General features: G+C 34.1%; 1 protein-coding gene across 1 annotated transcript in view; it reads right to left on the reverse strand.

Moving 5' to 3' along the window:
- Positions 1-3835: 3835 nt before the first annotated feature.
- LOC100929651 (myosin-IIIb) overlaps positions 3836-23270 on the reverse strand; it is a 212167-nt gene continuing 192732 nt past the window's right edge. Inside the window, exons 7-11 of the mRNA XM_031961351.1 lie at positions 9224-9320; positions 7748-7864; positions 6586-6690; positions 4814-4897; positions 3836-4042 (exon numbers count right to left, since the gene is read on the reverse strand). Coding sequence (XP_031817211.1) covers positions 3836-4042; positions 4814-4897; positions 6586-6690; positions 7748-7864; positions 9224-9320 — 610 coding nt within the window. The remainder of the gene's footprint in view (positions 4043-4813; positions 4898-6585; positions 6691-7747; positions 7865-9223; positions 9321-23270) is intronic.

Consider the following 23270-nt stretch of genomic DNA (forward strand, 5'->3'; position numbering starts at 1 on the left):
ATTCCCTCAGTATTTAAGTATTTGTTCATTGCTAATTATATTTTTATTTAAATACAAGAATTATGTTTTAGTTACCTAGGAGGCTTTTTCTCTGGCAGACTGTACTCAGAAATTTTCTTTTGGCGATAAAGACCAGCATAAATATAATAAAAAATGTGAAAATTTTTTTCTCCTCTGGGAAAAAAAAAAACAATGAAATATTATTATAATGTGATGTTCAAGCATGTCAAAACATAGTATTTCTGGATTACACATCAATTCCCTTTGCAAGGAAGTGAAATTCAGGGTTGCAGTCCTACAAGTTAAACTTAGCCTCAATAGAATCTATCTTTACTCCTACTTAGGCCACCTGGACTGTGGACTGGGTCAATCTTCCTTCTTTCAGCACTTTTCTGGATTCAAGAATACAAGGATATTTTCTTCTTTGGACTGCCAGGTCTACTTCTTTGTCTTTCAATCTTTAAAAGTATTCTGACATAGTCATTTTCCTTACTAAGAGATTGACTCAATGTAGAATATATGTATATATAAAACAGCAATATTGATAGATATAACCAATAAAAATAAAAACTTTAAAAAATTTAGATTATAAAGGGATATTCAATCATTTTTAAGAGCATAAAGGGAAACCGAAAATAAAACTTTTGAGAACAATTGAGTTATGTCACATTATATGTTGAAGCACTTCAAAACATAATATTTCTGGATTACACATCAATTCCCTATGCAAGGAGGTGAAATCCAGTGCTTCAATTTTACAAGTTAAACTTAGCATCAATAGAGCCTACCCTTACTCCTACTTAGGCCACCAGTCCACAGTCTAGATTTTGGTCAATCTTCCTTCTTTCAACATTTTTCTGGTCTCAGGAATAAAAGGGTATTTTTCTCTTTGGACTACCAGGTCTACTTCTTTGGCTTTTGGTCTTTAAAAATACCCCAACATAGTCATTTTCTTTACTAAGAGATTGATTCAATCTAGAAAGCTGTATATGGCAGCATCTGGCTAGATTTCTGGTTTACTGACTAGATTTCTTTCTTAAGGACTATCCTTTAACCCTAAATTACTCTGGCTCTCATTGATTGGTCAAAATAGGCATCATGCTGCAGTTGAAATTGGAGGACATATGTATGAATCTCAATTCTGTCACTCTCTGTGGGATGTTAGAGATGTCTTTTTCTCCTCTGGGGAAAAAAAAACAATATTTATACAGTTATCTTGTTGCACAAGAAAGATCGGATTTAGAAAGAAGGTAAAAATAATCTGAGAAGAAAAAACAAAAATGCAAGTGAACAATAACAGAAAGAGTGGAAATGTTATGTTGTTAATTTTTATGTGAAAATAGTATTAATTGCCTTTACTATGTTCCAGGTACCTCTCTCATCTATCAAAGGCAAGGTTTTTAATTTTTCTGTGTATCATGGTTCTCTCTGGCCATTTTATGAAGGCTAAGGATTTTTCCTTAAAATTCATATTTTTAAATGCAAAAAAAAACCAAAATACATCAGATTACAAAAGAAAACAAAGGTTAATGAATATAAAGAGGGACTTTTTTTTTTCCTATTCAAGTCCACAGATATACTGTAATATATCCATGGCCTTAGATTAAGAGCCCCTGCTCTGTTTTTCTATAACTTTAAATCTATGATTTTAGTATACTTTTCACCATTTCTTCTTCTATTTTTCTAAATTCAAACTAGATTTCTAAATTCAATTAGATTTCATGCTGCTTTTCTCATAATATTTTTGGTTTTGAGTACTGTCTCCAGTGGAAACAATTCTCACTTTGAGTCAGAAGATCTAGATTCAAATTTCAACTTTGGAACTTACTACCCTGTATGACTTTGAGCAATGATAATGATTCATTTATAAAGTACTTTAAAGTTTGAAGAATGTTCTACAACCATTACTTTATTGGTGAACCTCATAAAAATCCTATGAACAAAATCATTGTTCCCATTTTAAAGATGAAGAAATTGGTTTCCAGAGGTTAAATGGGACAAATTGGCATTAGTTTTTTATTTTGTTTTGGAAAATATAATTTTAATAAAAATATGGGATTTATATGAACAAATAACAAAAATATTGATAAATATAACTGATATAAACAAAACTTTTTAAAAATTTAGATTGTAAATCATTTTAAGAGCATAAAGAAAAACTGAGAATAAAACTTTTGAGAACAACTTGAGAACAACTTCATTTTGCTTCTTTGTGGTCCTTAATTTACTCATAGACAAAATGAGGACAGAGAATTAAAGTGATCTCTAAAGTCCCTTCTGGATAGAGAACAGAGAACAATATATTCTCTGGCCCATTTTTTATTATGAGACCCCGATCCTTGGTCAAGATCCTCCATAACACCAATCAATCCTGGCCAAGGTATCTTTAAATCATTAGAGCAGAATCAGTTCTCTGCTATATATATGTTCAGAGACATAATAATCCCCACCAGTTTGAATATAGTTCATATATAAATATATAATATGTATTATGTATATATAAACACACAAAAATCATATTTATGTTTGAAGACAGAAAGTTGGGGCTCTCTTTTTGTCTGAAGTGAATCTCCAAGGTTTTCTATTACTCTGGATGGCAGAGAAAGAGAGGTATCTGGCAAGATTGCCAGGGGCACTGGACCTAAAATGTATTAAATGACTAATCCCAAAGAAATATATTTATGCCCTATAGCTCCTTACATTTTTTTTTTTTTGGTTTGGTTTTCATGGTATTTTGTGTTCCTGGAGAGAACCTTTTATGCATGATGTAAGTCAATGATTTTCAGAATACAAAATAGAGGCTGAAATATTTGGAAAGAAATTGGGGCATTGGTGAATGAATGAATCCAGGGTGAATTTTGTTGATAAAATGGGAATATAAAGTATAATAAAATGGTTTTGATACATTTGGGAATACAATTTTATACACTGTTGGAAAAGGAAGTGTTACTAGTATCTAGTCCAGGAAAAAACAAAAAACAAAACAACTGATTGTTCTTCTTTAACCACAGAGACTGTAATATGTGTGATAAGGAACCATTAAAAAAAAAAAAGCATAGTTAGACTTTAACAACAGTACTACAAGATAATCAATTCTGATGGATATGGCCCTCTGCAACAATGAGAGGATCCAAATCAGTTCCAATTGATCTGTAATGAACAGAACCAGCTACACCCAGAGAAAGAACACTGGGAAATGAGTATGGACCACACATAACATTTCCACTCTTTCTGTTATTATTCGCTTGCATTTTTGTTTTTTCTTCTCAGGTTATTTTTACCTTCTTTCTAAATCCGATCTTTCTCGTGCAACAAGATAACTGTATAAATATGTATACATATATTGTATTTAACATATACTTTAACATATTTATCATGTATGGGACTACCTGCCATCTAGGGGAGGGGGTGGAGGGAAGGAGGGGAAAAGTTGAAATGGAAGTTTTTGCAAGGGTCAATGTTGAAAAATTACCCATGCATGTGTTTTGTATATAAAAAACTATAATAAAAAATAAAATTAAAAAAAAAAACTTCTAGGGGATTAAAAAAAAAGGAAAAAAAAAACATAGTTTAGTTCACATTCAATAGCCAAGGAATTTTTATTTTGTCAGTCTTCTACCAATACAAATTACAACCTCTCTATATCTTGCACTCTTCATTAGGGAGTTAATAAGAGAACCTAAGCAATTCAGCTATGGTCACACAGCTGGTACCAGTGGCGGGCAGGATATAAACTCAAGTCTGATTGACTTCTAACTCTAATACTGTATCCATTAGATCATGTTTTCCCTCTAATCATATATAAATAAGAATTTAAGAAGTTTAAATATTACACCTACACAGCTTGTTTTATAACTCTAGATTTCTCCAAAAGGTATTCAGAAATTTTTGCACCCATTACAGCTCCCGTGGGTGTGAACATCATTTCCAGATACTTTCCAAAACGACTTGAGTTGTCATTGATGGCAGTGCAGGCATTGCCAAATGCTTCCACTAAGGTGTTCACCTGCAGTATTTTCTCCCTCAGAGCCTGGTTATTGGCCTGTACACAACAGAGAAATAGCATGAAAAACTTCCAAAATGAATACAATTGCTTTGTTCATTCACACCCTGTCCACTTAAATTCTCCTTATAATGTAGGAAGGAGTACCAAAGGTATTACTAGCTGTTAGCTGTTGAGGGTGACTTTGAAGATAAGGATTACAAGCAGAAAGCACTGTTCTCCACAGAATTTTGGGGCTGAGAGATAGTCACATCTTAAACAATCCCAACAGGTGAAAGACATAGAATAATGGGAAAAACCTAAATTCTTCTTTAAATCCAACCTAAATTTCCAATATGATAGGTTAAGCCTCTTCTTTTTGTATCTGCAGCTGGCTACATATATTAAATCTTCATTTATCTGAACATCATTGTTTTTAAAGACACCTTTCACCATCTTGAAACCCTTGCTGAAAAGTTTCCATTCTTAAACATTTTCTCTCATACTTTATTTTCCATCCTTTAAGTTATCCTTGGGACAATACTACAGATACACTCCTGTTTTGCCACTTTTGCTTCCTAGTATTTTAATTTGAAAATTTGAAAAATGTAATTGCATATAACAAAGTTCATGGAGGCCCTGTTTTCTCTACTACATGAAAGAAGGTGGTATATTGATATCCAAAGCAGAAACATTAACAGAAGAATCAATCAATGAAGTTGATTTTTTTTTTGCAAGAGTAAGAATAAGTATTCTATATATTTTTTTTTACAAAATAATTGATTGGTCTGCAATACCATCTTAGTACTGTGTTATATGACTGATAAATACCTTTCCCAGGAAGGTCAAATGCTGGACAATCAGATGGGCATTTTCTGTTTTCCCAGAACCACTCTCTCCACTGATGATAATGCACTGGTACAATAAACAAAAGATCAAGTGTACAACTCAGGTTAAAATGAACAAAAGTAGATGTTCAACTTTGTGTGTAGAATCAAAGCAGTATTAATTAACAATATGCATCTATTTTTCTTATCTATTATGCAAATCATAATTTCAAAAACTTTAAATGACAAAAAAATGCAAAGCAGAGGAAAAGTAAAAGAATAGGAAGGCAAATCAAGGAGAAGGAGTTAAATTAGGGTCAGATAACAAATGAAATGCTTTAGAAAAGAGATGTTAAATATCAGCCAATAATGGGGAAATATTTAACAAAATAAATAAAAATACAATGGAACATAAATAATGTTAATATAAAGTTTTCTAAGTGTTACCCACAGGAACATTTATGGGATAATAATTATTACAATAACTAACATTTAGGTAGTGCTTATGATATACATGCCAGGCACAGTACTAAGCACTTTACAATTATTTTCTCATTTGATCCTAACAAAAATCCTAGAATGTAGGTGGTATAAAAATGCAAGGATACATCACATTTATTCCCACACCTTCAATGCTGTTTTACAGATTAGAAAACAGACAAATGGAAGTTAAATGACTTGACCAGGTTCCCAAAGCTAGAAAGTATCTGAGGCTGGATATGAACTCACGTTTTCCTGACTCTGACCCCAGTGCTCTATGCATTGTGACAACTAGTGACCTAATTTGGTGATCCTTATTTCTACTTGAGTTGAACACCACTGCTCTAGATGATTAAGGAAATGGATCAATATCTGGTAAGAAAATAATTTTACATCCCTGGACAATTTTTCCTCTTAGAAATTCTTGCCGCTCTTTGCCCTCTGACAGTTCCACATGTGGTAAAAATCAGACCAAGGATACCTTGCTGTCTCTCAAACTAACTGAATGTAATTCTCACACAATGTAGTTTCTCTAGACATAGCCTCATTCTGCTGCTCAACAGACCTGGAAATCTTAAAGAAGTTAGCTATCCTTCTTTAGTTTCATCTCAAACATAGGAAAAAAAATATTCTTTCTCTTAAAAAAAAAAGTACAGGGATCCATCACATTCTAATTCCATAGCTTCAAACTCAGCTCTCAGGGCAAAGGGAAGTGAAGTCAAGGATAGTTAACTTTTTCAAAGCTGTGACGTTCAACATGTCACCGCTATAAATGAGAAGCCCATAAAATTAATATGGATGGCCTATTTGTTCTTAACCAGCCAATAATTGAAGGTTAGTACAGCACTTTTCCAAATCCATAATCATTTATCAGCAGCCACATTAATAGAAGTCCTGTTAACCAAGTAAGAAAAAAAAAAGGCCTCATTATAATAATCCTAAGATTTTTAAAAGAAATAATTTAATTTATATGGTGGTACATCATATTCTGATTGCAACCATCATTATATAACTGGATTTGTGTTGCTCTGGGTCTTCATTATATTCCTATTAGACATATCCTTACTGTACTGTGCCAAAGGAAATGAATGATTTTCTAGGAAGTATTTTCATCTTCTCTTCTCCTATGACTTTTCCAGTTCTGATTGTTTGATTTGCTGTATTTTGTCCCCAACTATGATGAAAGGCTCTCTGGACAACAGGCAAGTAACAACGTGAATGCTGAATAGAGGGAAGCCCAGTAGCACATTGTGTTCCTGTTGACAGAGCTAGAAATAAGGATTTATGAAGTCTTACCTGGTCTTTGCTGAAGGTTACCATGCCTTGGTAAGCAGCATCTGCTGAGGCAAATATGTGGGGGGGATTTGAGGACCGTTTCACACCATGATACAGTTTGGAAAACTATAGGAAGGAAAAATATATTATAAAGGGGAATGAGCACTGACTTTTATAGTCAGAGACAATGTGTTCAAATCTTTCCTCTGACATTGGGCAAATCACTAAACTCTAAACCTCATTTTTTTCCTCTGTGGAATGAGAAAATTGTGCTAAATAATCTCAAAGATTTTACTCTTACAGAATCTATAACTCTCTATAACAATACATCTTTATCTAATAATAATCCCTAAATTGATGCCTGAGGTGGCTAGGTGGTATAAGGGATACAGTGTTGGATTTAGAGTTAAAAAGGCCTGCATTTGAATCTTGATTCAGACATGTTTAACTTCTATTTGCCTCAGTTTTCTCAACCATGAAATGGGAGTAAGAGTAGATCCTATCTCCAAGGGTTGTCAGGATCAAATGAGAATATATTCATAAAATACTTAGCATAGTTCCTGGCACATTCTAAGTGTTTAATAAATATTTTCCCCTAATTTCATAATCAGATCTTGAGTCTATGTCAGCTTGACAGTCAACTATTCCCTAGTGGAGAAAGCACCAGAGGTGTATGCTTTTTGCCCCTTGTACTATACTTGGTCAAAAGTTTTATTTCTTTTTTAAATAAATTTTGATCCATTAAGATTATCATGTGGTTTTAGGATGCTTCATTTTTGATATGACCGATTATGCTGATTTATGTTTTCCTAGTATTGAACCATCCTTGTACCAATGGTATAAATCCCATAAGGAATTTATTGGATTAGTCCCTTAATCTGTTAAACATAATTTCATTTAAAATTTTTGAGTTAATATTCATTAATGAAAAAATACTCTTTCCCTTTACCTCTCCCACATTTGGAAAAGATCTAAAATCATTTGTTAAAATATCTGTTTTAAAAATCTCCATGACTCCTAGCATGCAGAGATCCATTTTAAGAGGTAAAAGCTACAATTTGCAATATGCATTCTTCAAAAAGCTATAAATAAGAGCTGTACTTTGTCTTCCTGCCAGGTTTTCTTTGTTGCTTTTTTAATTCAACAGTCTAAAGGAGTGACATAGACCTGAGGCATCTCTTACCTGTGGGGAGTATATATTGAGATTTTGAAAGGGATTTAGGGCTATTAAGATATCTCCAACATATGTATAAATCTGTAAGTCTGAGAAACGCTTTTGCAGCTGGTGAATAATTGTGTCCTGAAAAGAAAAAGATATTTTAAATTGAAAATTAAGTATATGGTTTTCTGATTAAGAGAAAGTCTATGATAAGTTCTGAACTTAGTTTTATATTTTTGCAATTTCTCTTATTCTGCTACTTAAAGACAAGAACATTGTTTTTCTCCACACACCTATCAGTATGTCTTATAATTGCCCCAGAATATAGGTTGCTTGAGGTCAGGTCCTTTTTTTGTCAATTTATGCTCAGTGCCTAGCATAGAATCTTGCTTGATTTATTGGATTGGATTATTGAAATGAATAGTATTTTTCTCTCAAAGTTGCCAAATTAAATCCAAAAGTTATTTTCCTTATGATAAATAGACATTTACTTAAAAAGAAAGGAAATTAAGAATAAATTTGAAAGGCTTGGGTAGACTTTGGATTTCTTAACAGATTCTGAAACAACCAGGGAAATTTCTTCCTTCCTTCTTTCTTCCCTCCCTCCTTTCTCTTTTTCCTTTCTTCCTTCCTTCCTTCCTTCCTTCGTTTCTTCCTTCCTTCCTTCCTTCCTTCGTTTCTTCCTTCCTTCCTTCCTTCCTTCCTTCCTTCCTTCCTTCCTTCCTTCCTTCCTTCCTTCCTCCCTCCCTCCCTCCCTCCCTCCCTTCTCTCTCTCTCTCTCTCTCTCTCTCTCTCTCTCTCTCTCTCTCTCTCTCTCTCTCTCTTTCCTTCCTTCCCTCCCTTTCTTTTTTTCCTTCTTTCTAACTTGCTGTGTCTGATTAAAACTTTTTGCTTAGAATTTTATTTAATGGAAAATTACTGTTGATTAAGCACACTCAAAGGAAAGACTTCAAATTTATGTTATGGGGATGAAGAATTCAAACACTTCTTTATCATACTTCATTGATTTAGGCATTAGAGTTAAAGTTCCCCAGAGCTAGAAGATGCAGGTCTCTTGCAATTAGCAGCTCTATTAAACATGCATATTTTATACAGAGCTTATCACAGTTTTCATTCTAGAATTCAAGCTATGTTAAGCTCATTTCCCCCCTAAATATATGGTTCTTCTTTCATAGGAGAAAACAACTATCAGGGATAGGTTGCAAACTTTATAAAACAGAAAATAATTTTAGTGGATGTCATTCATCATTCAGGCCTACGACAAACGGGATTTATTGAAACTGCCTTTTTTCTTTATCACTTAATAGAATATAAATGAATGTATAATATGAGATCCTAATCATAGTAACTTGTTATTCCCTCAGCTTCATGACAAAACTACAAACAATTAACTTTGATGTGACTGTAGTGGAAGGAAGCCTTCAAAAGAAGGAATGAAAAATGAATTCATAGAAAATAATGTCAACAAGCGTGAGAATTTTCTCTCTCTGAACACTATACCTCATCTAGAACCTCCAGATTGACCAAATCATCATCCAGGGAATATTTTTCAGTAGCTGTCACATGATAAGGTCTTCTGGTATACATGGTTTCATGCCTGTGAAATAGTAGCAAAGCATCAGTATTTATACAATAAACTAGATGTTTCAGAAGAAGAAAGTATTCAGTCCAGAAGGCAGACACAATGACAAAAAGTCTTGTCTTAATGTACTTTGAAAGAAAACCTTTATTAAAGCAGTGGACACTAAAGCTGCTAAGCCTCTTGCCCAATTGATGCTCTCTCAGTATAGTACAGTATGCTTCATCTTCCATCCTGGGTCTTTGTATGGGCCATTCATCAGGCTGGCATTAACTTCCACCTTACCTTCACTTCATGGAGTTCTCCCTCTTTCTTTAAGATACAATTCAGACATTATCTTCTACCAGAAGCCTTACCTCATTTCACTCAACTGTTAGTTATTTCTTTCTATGGACTTATGGACTTAAAATACTGTGTGTGTATATGTAAGAGTCTTAAGACACAATAGTCTATGACTATAGTAACCTAGTGTTTGATAAACTCAAAGACTTCAGTTTCTAGGATAAGAATTCACTATTTGACAAAAATTTCTGGGAAAACTGGAAAAATCATTTTATGGCAGAAACTAGGTACTGAGCAACAATGAGTGTTTTAAATCAAAATAAGGTCAAAATGGGATTCTGATATAGACATAAAGGGTCTATAAGCAAAATGGGAGCAAGGGTTACTCTACCTCTCAGATCTGTGGAGAATGGAGGAATTTATGACCAAAGAAGAACTAGAGAACATTATAAATGCAAAATGGGTAATTTTGATTATATTAAATAAGTTTTTGCACAAACAAAACCACTGCTACTAAGATTAGAAGGAAAGCAGAAATCTAAGAAAACATTTTTTAAAGGCCTGATTTCAAAAATATATAGAGAATTGATTCAAATTTATATGAACACAATCCATTCCCCAATTGATAAAAGGTCAAATAATATGGACAGACACTTTTGAGGTGAAGAAATTAAAGTCATTTCCTATCATATGAAAAAATCTCTACATCTCTATTGATTAGAGAAATGCAAATTAAGACAACACCGAGGTACTACTTCATCCCTCTCAGACTGGCTAAGATGACAGGAAAAGATAATGATAAATGTTAGAGGGGATGTGGGAAAACTGGGACACTAATGCATTGTTGGTGGAGTTGTGAACTGATCCAACCATGCTGAAGCACAATTTGGAATTATGCTCAAAGGGCTCTCAGACTGTGTATACCCTTTGTTCCTAGTGTCTCTACTAGGTTTGTATTCCAAAGAGATCATAGAAGAGGGGAAAAAAAAATCCACATATGCAAAAATGTTTGTAGCAGCCCTTTTTGTAGTGGCAAGGAACTAGACATTGAGTGGATATCCATCAGGTGGGGAATGACTGAGTATATAATGGAATATTATTATTCTATAAGAAATAAAAAGCAGGCTGGGAAAAAAGAAAAGCCTGGGAAGACTTATATGAACTGATGCTAAGTGGAGTGAGCAGAATCAAGAAAACATTGTATACAAAAACAAGATTATGTGATGGGCTTGGCTGTTTTCAACAATGAGGTGATTCAAGACAATTCCAATAGACATGTAATGGAAAAGTACCATCAACATCTAGAGAGAGAATTATAGAGACTGAATATTGATCAAAACATCATATTTTAACCTTTTTGTTGTTTGTTTGCTTATATTTTTCTTGTGTTTTTTCTTTTGATCTTATTTTTCTTGCACAGCATGACAAATATGGAAATATGTTTAGAAGAACTGTACATGTTTAACCTATACTGAATTGCTTGCTTTCTAGGGGAGGGAAAGTGGGGGAAGGGAGGGAGAAAAATTTGGAATACAACATTTTGCAATGTTAAAAACTGTCTTTGCTTGCATTTGGAAAAATAAAAGGCTATTTTAAAAGCACTATAAAATATAAGCTTTTATGTAAATGTTACCATTATAATTAATATGGATACCCCTCTTTTTGAGGGGAGGAAGAAGCTGCAAAAGGCAGTTAAGTGGCACAATGGATAAACGCTGCTGGGTCTGGAATCAGGAAGGCCTGAGTTCAAATCTCAACTCAGAAACTTACAATTTGTATAACCTTGTATAACTTAATCCTGTTGGCCTTAGTTTCCTCATTTGTAAAATGATCTTGAGAAAGAAATGGAAGAACTCTGAAGGATCCTTGCCAGAAAAATACCAAATAGGATGATGAAGCATCTTACATGACTGAAATGAACATATAATATATATGTAAAAAATATGATCCATGATAGACACTGACAATACCTTTCATATGCATATGTTTCTAATGCCTTACTTGACATTAGTTTTTAGTGGATCATTGGATATCGCTTTTGAAGCTATTATAGAAAATTATGAGTTTAACACATGTATAGGGAAATTTGTTTTAGGTGAATCTTTAAGGCTTCATTTTATTCTGCTGAATTAATTGCTCTTTCGTTGCTTTGGAGATTTGAGAGAAGACAACGAGAAGAGAATTTAACAGGGTCTTATATTTTAAGCATCACTCCAACAGTGACGTGACTGGGAAAGTGATGATTGATTTAGAAAGTCTTCTCCAAAAGACCACCTGTTCTCCTTCAATATTTTCATCAGAAATTGCATTTTGTCATCAGCCTATTGTCATAAAGATTTTATGGAGCCAAGAAAGTACGTATGTAAATCAGTAGTCATTATTTTTTTGGTTATATTTTGGGGCAATAATATAATATTTTCCACTCTTAGATATTTTGAAAATTGATGAATAGACTCATAGAGTTATGGAATTTAGAATTTAAAAGGATCTTTTTTGAGAATAATCTAGTCCCTTACATTACAAATGAGGAAGCTGAGATCTACTTTGGATAAAGAAATATTTATTTTATTTGGTATTTGTGTTCAGAATTTTAAAAGAATATTTTTAAAAATAATTACATTGTTGCTAATGAATTGCTTTTCTACATATTTGTTTGGGTGTCTCAGTTCTTTCTAACTTGTCTCCTTTACTGAAATTACTACTTCTTAATATAGTTTTTGGGTTACTGAAGTAGCAAAACTCCAAGTATGGTTCTACGTATGTTGGATTGGGGTGGTATAAATTAATAGCTTGTCTTTTCATCTTTATGCTTTTCTTTTCTATTGGTATTTTATTTTGAACTTTGCTTTAACAAGTCAATCATATAATTATGCTTAAAAAGCTGAATCTGGAATTATTTTTATTTGGTTATGGAAGCATATCTATTAAGGCCTCCTATTTCTAAGAATTCATATTAAGATAATAGTTTTTGTTCTGAAATCTTTGGGCTTACCCGAAGGAAATAAAACTCCATCAGTATTTACTCAAATTGTAAGGAAACAATATCCTTCACACTCATCTCCTTCCTCCACCCCCACTCCTATCCCTTATCAAAGACCTAAATATTTTCTAAAAAGAAACTTGATCAAAGTTCAGAGAAGAAACTTGAACTCCTTGAAAATCAATGAGGGTGATGATCAGAAGATCCTTATTATCCCTGGATTAATCTAATTAAGAGTAGTATTTCTTTCTCCAACATTAAGAAGACTGAATGGTTTTTAGGAAAATTGTTCTCCAAGGTGCCCTGACATTTAATATTATGCTGTTATATTATATTTGTTATTATAAATTAATGTTAAGTAAATCTAAATCCCAAAATTAAACTTTGTATCTTTATTTTGCCTTTCAACAGATTTTTTTGTCTGTTTCACTGTCACTAGAAAAAGGTGGCTTAGGCAGAGATTTTCAGTAAGCAAGGGAATCTCCATATATGGATTCTTTTTTCCTAAGCAACTGTGTGTCAATTGATAAAATTTTATCTCTGAATCTACACTTCAAAATTGTGTCAGTGATAATTTTTTCTTTAAATAAGTAACCAGTCATTTTCAAAGGACAGTGTTCAGTGAATACCAAATCTGGGGTCTACTAATTGACTCCATAAAAAAATTAGTCATGGTAAATAGGCAATAGGCTTCTGAGCAGTCCATAAATCTGGGTTCTTTCATTTTTCAATGCTGTGCCATATTTTCCAACATTGTTTTCATTGTTATAGTTATTTTTTCCCTTCACATTAATGTCAAAAAGTATTAAAGTATATGTTGACTTGTTTTATCTTGTTATGGTCTTTATAGAATTTTTCTACTTATTGCAGTTATTTTCATGGTTGTTTGCTTTTACTCATCAATAAATGATTATGGAATGCAATAGGAAAGTATTTATTAAGTGCTTCTCTTCTACTTGGGGAATAAGATATTCAGAAATGTATACACATGATAATTAGAGGAGAAAGCAGGACACAAATAATTATTAGAAGAATTAGAATTACTCAAGATTTCCCATAGGACATGATATATAAGCGAAACCATAAAGGGAATTAGAAATTCCAGGAGATAGAAGTAGAGGAGTGTTTTCCAGGCAGGGGGTACAATAAAGGTACAAGAATACAGATTTTGTAATTATGGTGAAATCAGCTTGAAAAGGTGTAAAGATCATAGAATCAACTATTTAGAACTGGAAACCACCTTAGAGACCATCTGGAACAACACCTGCATTTTACAAAATAAGAAACTGAGGCTGAGAGAAGCAAAATTACTTGTACAAAGTCATACAAGTACTAAGTGTGACAGGGGTTCCTCTAACACCACAATTAGTGTTTGTTTATTTTTCCCACTGGATAGAGCCAAATTATAAAGGGTCTTAAATGCCAAGATGAAGAGTTGATATTTCATCCTAGAAGCAACAGGAAAAACTGAGGTTTCTTGAACACAGGGCAGTTGATCAGACTTGTACTTTAGAAAGACTGTTTTGGCAGCATGTGGGATGGTTTGGAGGCTGTGGCAATAGTTGAAATGAGAAGGGATTGAAGGACTAAATTGGAGAAATGTCTATATGAGTAGAGAAAAAAGATGCAACAGATATGCTAGTGGTAGCATCAAGAAGATAATAATCAAATCACATATATGAATAATAATAATGGTAAAAAATAATAATTACTCAAAGGTTAAGTAGAAGCCTTTAAAAAGTTCTGTTGGTGCCTTTTCCTTTTTGGACCACAATATGTTTTCTGATCTATACTCCGTTCATTCGCCAAACCCTTCCTTGTAACAAGAAAAACAGGTAAGCAAGACTAACAACAAAACTTCCTCTTTTGATAATGAGTATAAATTATACTCATTATCAAAAGTATATATATATATATATATATATATATATATATATATATATACAATTTTCCTGGGTTTAAATTTGTTCTATATTAATACACACAAATCTTTTCTAAGTTCCTCATATTCATCATTTCTTATATTGAAAATTATTCCATTACATTTATTCAGTCTTTTCACATACTTACTTTTCAGGATTTTTTCTATCACAAAAAAAAACCCTTTCTATGAATATTGTGGGGAACCTTTTTTTACTGTCTGATCAAATTAAGAGTATATACACAATAATAGGGCTGCTAGACCAAAATGATGGTTTTGTGTTGTGCTCCGGGAGTCATTTGCCAGTGGCTGCTGGAGGTCTAACTCAGACCAGTAAAATAAATCCTTTGAGAGAATGATGATGATACAAGGAGACTGAGAGGCAGTTGCATTGTCTGACCTCTCTCCTCTTCCCTCTGCCTCCAATTTATTTCATTCCCCATCCACAAGCAACACCTGTGTCAGTAAAGGGCTGCCCCACAACTCCTTCAAGTGTCACAATCCACAGCTGCAGAAGCTCTTGGAGAATTGACCTGCCCCTTAACAATGGAAGGAACCAGATAGGCTAACTGCTTGGGGGAGAGGTTTTGCTTGTATCTCTACAGATGGAGACGGAATCAGATGGGTGCCAACGAGTCGTATTCACCTTGTTCATCATAGAGAAAAGGAGAAGACCCAAGAAACATCTGGTGATTCCATCTCTGACTACTAGTGCCATTGAAAAAGCATGACAGTGAACATCAAAAATTGTCAATAAGACTGCTGCAGGACTTCAAAACCAGCAGGGATCAGTGGATTCCCTAACATATGATGAGACTGTTGTAGGACTTCAAAATCTGCAGGAACCATTGGATTTCCTGACACATGAAGTAATAGACAATAGATTGGTTTTGGACTATCTCTTGGCTGTTGAAGGAGGTGTATGTATGATTGTTATTTATATACCCTCCTTCTAGGACTTATGGACATGTATATTCATATTGTTTGTTATATCACTATGTTGATTCATGTTGTTTGTTACATCACTACTAGCCTGTGTTATATTACTTGGTGCTTGTGTAATACCTCCCATGCTGATGGATTTTTGTATACCTGTTTCAATTACCCTTCAGCCCAGAGGAAACCTGCTAGCAATATCTGGTTTGACTTTCCCTTTGGTGTTCTCACCTCCCTTCCTGAGAAGTCAGGGAGGGTGTGACCACCTGTGTTCTAAAAACAAACAAACAAAAAAAAAGGATCTCCCTAGATGTAGAGGACAGCAGATATTAAGGAACTCTGAGAAAAGTATACTTGAAGCAAAGATACTTACAGCAGGGTATTAACTCAGTGTGATTGATGAGATCATGATTCTCTAGTTCACATATATTTAGTATTTAACATGGTGATGTAATAATTCTACAGTTGACACGTACTCAGTATGCTGTAATGATGTAATTGTAATAGGGTATTTAAGGGCTGAGAGAAGTGGGCACAAAGGCAGACTCAGACTGAGACTGGCAGACTGCTGGAGGAGATTGGGTCAGACTGAGACTGGGTCAGACTGTGACAGACATAGACTGTGAAGAAGACAATAAAGACCTCAGACTCTATTCCTATCCATCCTTGTGGTGACTATCTTGCTGAGACCAAGACCTTCAGAGGACCTCCAGAAAGCTGGCTCAGATAATAGTTTTGTGATATTTTTTGCATAATTCCAAACTATTTTCCAGAGTTACTTGACCAATGCAAAACTCTATCAGTAGTATTTATCTCCCTTTTCATAGATCCTCCAATATTTTATCATCTTTTTCAACTTGATTGTTGTAAGTAAAAACCACAAAGTTGTTTTATGTAGAGTACCACAGATACTGGGGGAACTCTGGGTGAGGTATAAGACTCTTCAGCCCAGAGGGAAACTGCTGACAAGGTCTGGTTGGACTCCCCAGCTCCCCTAAGGTCTCTGGGCCTTCCTGAGAAGTCAGGGGGCAGTGACAACCTGCGTTGTAATTGAAGCAGAGTGATACCAGGTGACAAAAAGTGATACCAGGTGGCAAACTACATACAATAGCAAGTTGTTTATGTGGTCCCATATGCACAGTATATACTTAGTGTTTGCCCAGTGTTGCTTTTGTTACATAAGGGTATTAGGGGGTATATAAAGGGGGAAGACCTTGGAACAAAAGGACTTCATATTTTAACCATCCCCAGGAGTCTCACCTCATCACTTCTCCATTAAAATGATATGTTTTAACCATCCTGGCATTGGGGCGCTAGAAAGCATGGTTTATTTTGTCACACCAATTTGGGGACTCTAGAAGCAGGAAACAACAGTTTTAATTGACTGTTTTAATGATTTCAAGCATATTTCCAGATGGTTTAGGATAGCATTTATTCTTTAGAACACTGTTCATACACATAGACTACTTACATATTGAGAAATTGTTTTTTGAAATACTACATATCTTGGATACCAGATTTTTATAATGGAAATTTGACCCAAAGCTTTCCACCTATTAACAGTTTTTCTTCTTTTTCAAGCTACATTCATTTACTCTTGTAAATACTTTTTAAAAACTTTATATACTTCAAATTGACTATTTTATTTATCACAATCACTTTAATACATTGTTCTCTTACAAGTTCTAACCATAAACACATATCTGAGAGATACTTTCTTCTTTTGTTCTTTTCATTTTTTTTCTGGATGTGATAATTTTTATTTAAGTGTCCATTATTATTGAATATGTTACAAAATATAGGTCTAGATTTATTTTATTCCAAGTTGATTTTGATTATTACCAGGTATTCTTATTAAATAAGGTGTCCTTGTAGTAATTTATATTCTTGGACTTTTCAAAGGCTGGGCTATTGTATTTGATTGCTGCTGTAGTTTGTTGATCTAAACTGTTACACTCATCTAATTTGTAAGATTTTTTTAACTAGTACCAAATGTGATGATAAGTAGTGACTTTTTTTCAACAACATTACAGAAAAATAGGCAGCTAACAGGGAGAACATGTAAAACATCCTCTCCAGGGATAGACATTATATACTATAAACACATCAGAAGAAGAAATACAACCATTGCCTGACTCTACCCCTCCTGCCTTTCATAACAATCACCATCAGAGCATCAGAAAAGGACACCCACTGAGCTACAGCTCTACCCTACTGGGTGACATTTAGCTCTGATCTGCAGTGACAGGTTCTGACAGATTGCTTTTGCATGAGTTCCCATGTAGAAAGTTGGAGTCATATGATTAAATTCTTCTAACCAATGACGCACACTGTTAGAGACAGCAGAAAGGGAGGGCAGCAGTGATGCACTCGAAAACTCTGCATATTGAGTCATATATTTGGAATTTAAAGGCAATTTGCAAAGAAAACATACAAGTTATTTTTTGCCACTTCTTTGACTGTCAAAATTTGGTTTTATAACCCAGCTTCTGTGGTATTCCCAGTCATACCTTGATTTAAGGATGGGATTCCAGGGAGCAATGTGTTAAGAATGACTATCTTGTAAAATAGTTAATGACACTTATTTTCAATTGTGCTATCTTTAAGGACCACAATGAGATAAGGAATGAGATAAGATCTCTTAAAGTCCTCTAATTTATACACTGGCAGGTGCTGCATGCAGGACCAGAGACAGGCAGGAGAGAGTCATGTATGTCCTGAATGGAAAAAGAAAATATTCTATCCTAGATCTCTTTCAAACATTCAATTAAGAATTCTAGCATTTATAGCAAAATCAATTATGGTATATGTGTGAATATGTATGTGTCAGTCAAAAAAGTATTTATTAAATGCTTTCTATGTGTCAACACTGTGCTAAATATTGGAAATACAATTACAAGCAAAAATAAAGTCAGTTTCTGCTCTCCAGGAGCATGCTTACTAAGCAGAGGTGAGGAAGGTGATACCTGCAATGAGAAATGTCTAATTTGGGGTCTTTCCTACAAATAGAGATTCCTGGAAGAACTCATTAATGGGAGAAGGAACTTGTAGAAATAGAAGCAAGAAGCAACCGAAAAATGATAGCTCAGCCCAGAGAATGTGTGTGCACATGTTTGTGTGCACACATACACATGTATGTATGTGTTTGAAAGAAAGGCTGGAATCATTGTGAAATAGATTGAAGCAGATGTTATAGAAATTTATAACATTAAGGAACTGTTGGGGGTAGGGATGCAAAGTATCCAAAGAGAGTAGGCAGTGAGGTAAAGATTATAAACCAGGTACACACTTTCTTATAGAGAAGAAAGAATGATCTAATGCAGACAAGATCAGAAGGGAAACAATAAATTGGGAATTCATTTTTACATTTAAGGGTTCTGATAAAGGCCTCATTTCTAAAATATATAGAGAATTGACTCAAATTTATAATTCAAGTCATTCTCCAATTGATAAATGGTCAAAGGAATGAAAAGATTGGCTAAGATGACAGGAAAAGATAATGATGAATATTGGAGGAGATGTGAGAAAACTGGAACACTAATACATTGTTGGTGTAACTGTGAATGAATCCAGCCATTCTGGAGAGCAATTTAGAACTATGTTAAAAAAAAAAGTTATCAAACTGTGCATACCCTTTGATCCAGCAGTGTTTCTACTGGGTCTATGTCCCAAAGAGATCTTAAAGGAAGGAAAGGGACCCACATGTGCAAAAATGTTTGTGGCAGCCCTTTTTGTAGTGGCTAGAAACTGGAAATTGAATGGATGCCCATCAAATGGAGGATGGCTGAATAAGTTATGATATATGAATGTTATGGAATATTATTGTTGTATAAAAAACAATCAGGAGGATGATTTTAGAGAGGTCTGGAGAGACTTGCATGAACTGATGCTAAGTGAAATGAGCAGAACCAGGAGATCATTGTATATGGCAACAGCAAGATTATGACTATCAATTCTGATGAATGTGACTCTTTCCAACAATGAGATGATTGATGCCAGTTCCAATGGTCTTGTGATGAAAATAGTCCTCTACACTCAGAAAGAGGCCTGTGGGAACTAAATATGGATCATAACATAACATTCTCACTCTTTTTGTGATTGTTCACTTGCATTTTGTTTTCTTACTCACTTTTTTTTGATTTGATTTTTCTTGTGCAGCAAGAGAATTGTATAAATGTTTGTACATATTGGATTTAACACATATTTTAACATGTTTAACATATATTGGTTTGCTTGCCATCTAGGGGACAGAGTGGGGAGAAGGAAGAGAAAAATCTGAAACACAAGGATATGCAAGGTTCAATGTTGTCAAGTTATCCATACATATGTTTTGAAAATAAAAAAGCTTTAAAAATTAAAAAAGTAGTGGGGGGGAGTTTACTATGGAAGTACAATTGGGTGGGAAAGGGTAGATGTGGCCAACAGTGACCATCCTCACACATGATTCACCTCTGATTCTGGGATCCATAGACTAGCTTGTGTATCCTAAGTTAAGGAATAATCTGTACCATGTGGAGAGAGGAGAATTAGGAAGAGGAAGATAAGGAATCCTAGACTGGGTAGAGTGGGGAGATGGCGGATAGGCAGGATTATGCTACAGCCGGCTCTGAGATACAATAGCTAAATGTTTAATCTGAGAATTTACTTCTCAGAAATTGGCGAATACTATAAATCAGGATTCAATTTAAGGTTTTGTTGATTGTCTAGACAAGTGATGGAGAAAATATTAATAATGAAGATTAAAGTTGAAAGTATATTATAGGGATACTTTACTTTTCCCCCAGAGAGGCAGTTGTTAAACATTTACACAGGTCAGTCAGGCCAACCAGAGCTGGGGTTGGGGAGGAAGTACATTTCTTATACAATCCTACATCTAGATCTAAGTGATAAGTTATCCTTAGCTAGTTCTAGTCCATCCCCAACTCTTACATCTTGCCAGGTGCATTTGGTTACCTTTAAAGCTGGGTGATATGGTAGAGAGAGCACTGGGCTTAGAATCAGGATGACTCATGTCCCTGAGTTCAAATCTGGTCTCAGATTAGCTGTGTGATTCTGGGCACAGCTGTTTCCTCATCTGTCAAATTATCTGGAGATAGAAATGGCAAACTACTCTAGTATCTTTGCCAAGAAAACCTTAAATAGGAGCACAAGAATCAGACACAACTGAACAACAACAGAAGTGACAAATCCTTTTATAAATACTCCCAAGATTGTTAAAAGTCAGTTTTAGTGTGATAAATGAATAGTTTTACCTTGTATCAGCTATTCACCAAGACAACTATTCTCAAGATCATAAAATCTTTTTTGTATTTCATTCATGTATGCATATGTATGTATGTATATGTGTTTATATATTTGCCTTGGAATTTAGTTTTCCTCATACAACCCATTAATGTTCTTCCTATTTCCCCCATTCTTATCTCCCTTTTCCTGGCTCTCCAAGTGCATTCCTCCTCTCAAGGCTCCATTCTTTTGAGATCATCACAACATAATAGAATCATACACATGCTCTCTAATTAAACTCCTAAAATGATGATAAAATTTTGAGAGGCTACAACGTATATCCTTCCATTTGTAGGCGTCTCTTGAGCAATGGGTGACAGAGCTGCCAGGCAGCTCCTATTTGTACTTTCAGAAATGATTCAGGGATCCCCTGGGATCTCCTAAGTTCTCTTTCTGCCCTAGTGCTTCCTAACTCAGTCAGCCTTCTTCTCATTTTTGGGTGCTGTAATGTTTCCTATCCTACCCTTCATTCCTGCTGCAGTGTGCTTCTACTGAAGCCCCGAACCAATGTTTAAGACCATTCTATCTTGCTAAGCTGCTCAAAACTGGACAAAAAAATCATGGTGACTTGTTTTTTCAAATTTAGATTAGTAGAATGTTTCAAGTATGGTGTCACATAACCTTTAAATTCCTTGCCAGACTCACCAGCTCTCTATTAGTTTAATGTCCTACAGTTATGCTACAAGTGAATAGATAGAATTGAAATAATTTTAATGACCAAAAAGACATCACAATAAAAACAAAAAGACAATCACAATTTGTATTATATGAATTAAAATGTCTTCTAAACAACATATCAGAGAAATAAATTAGACATTAACTTCAAATACTGAGCACATGTGTTTGCTTTAGATCATGATTTCTAGCCCTGCCTTTTTTACTTCACTTAGCTGTGTTTCTAGGGTTCTTTTTTAAGTCAGTTGAGATCCAGAACTTTAAAAAGAAGAAAGGGGGAAGAGGAGACTATAAGTAGATTCCCAGGACAATGATAGTTTCTTTAGCAGATCTGTTGAAGAACCACACTAAGAATCTAGGTGTCAATCAATCTGAATTCCTCACTTGTTTAGCACCATTGTTAGAAATATTAGGAGAAAGTGTACAAGGGATAGACTCTTTGGAAAAAGCCTCAAAATCTCAACACATATATGCATGGGTTTTAAGTTAAAGTAAGAAGAACGTATAGCCACCTCTCATGAATCCGATTGGTTAACATGACAGAAAAGAAAAATGCCAGATTCTGGAAGAGATATAGAAAAATAGATATACTAATTAATGCACTATTGGTCAAGCTGTGAACTGATTTAATTGTTCTAGAGGACAATTTGGAACTATGCTAAAAAGGCCATCAAACTGTGCATATCCTTTGATCCAGGATACCACAACTAGAATTGTATACTAGAGAAATTAAAGAAAAAGGGAAAGGACCTATTTGTACCAAAATATTAATAGCAGCTCTTTTTATATTAACAAAGAATTGAAAATTGAAGGGATGCCCAACAATTGAAGAAAGGCTGAACAAATTCAGATGTATACTTATGATGGAATACTAACTACTGTGTTATTAGAAATGATTAGCAGGATGATTTAAGAAAAACCTGTTAGGTCTTTCATTTTAAAAGATTTTTTCAATTACATGCAGAAACAATTTTTGACATTCATTTGTTAAAATTTTTAGTTCCAAATTCTCTCTATCCCTTCTTTCATTTCTCTCTTTGTGACAACAGGCAATTCAACATACATGTGCAATCATGCAAAACATATTTCTATATTAGTCATGTTGTGAAAAAAGACAGACCAAAAGAGAAAGAAAGATAAAAAAAATAAAGTAAAAAACAGTAAGCTTTAATCTGTAATCATACTTCACCAGTTCTTTCTTTACAGATGGATGGAATTTTTTATCATTAAGTCCATCAGAATTATTTTGAATCTTTATATTGCTAAGAATAGCTAAGTCATAATATAATATTGGTATTACTAGGTACAATATTCTCTTGGTTCTATTCACTTCAGTTTGCATAAGTTCATGTAAGGTTTTCCAGTTTTTCTGAAAGCATTTTGCTCATCACTTCTCACAGCATAATACATAACAACCAAATACCAAGCTTGTTCAACTATTCCCCAGTTGATGGCCATCCCTCTCAATTTTCATTTTCCAATTCTTTGCCAGCACAAAAAGACTGCCATATATATATATATATATATGATACAGACCTAGTAGTGATATTGCTAGGTCAAAGAGCATGCAAAGTTTTATAGCCTTTGGGGCCATAATTGTTCTATAGAATGAATTGGTTAACCACTCCACCAATAATACATTAGTGTCCTGTTTTTCTCATATCCCTATCAATATTTGTCATTTTCCTTTGCCATTATATTAATCAGTCTGATAGGTATAAGGTGATTATCTCAGAATTGCTTTGATTTGCATTTCTCCATTTAGACCATTTTCATATGACTGTGGATAGCTTTGATCTATTTATGTTCTTTAACTATTTATCTACTGGAATATTACATGTATTTTTATAAATTTGACTCAGCCTATTCTAATTCCTTCTATTTCTTTTAT

Source organism: Sarcophilus harrisii, chromosome 3, assembly GCF_902635505.1.
Source record: "Sarcophilus harrisii chromosome 3, mSarHar1.11, whole genome shotgun sequence".
Taxonomy (NCBI): domain Eukaryota; kingdom Metazoa; phylum Chordata; class Mammalia; order Dasyuromorphia; family Dasyuridae; genus Sarcophilus; species Sarcophilus harrisii.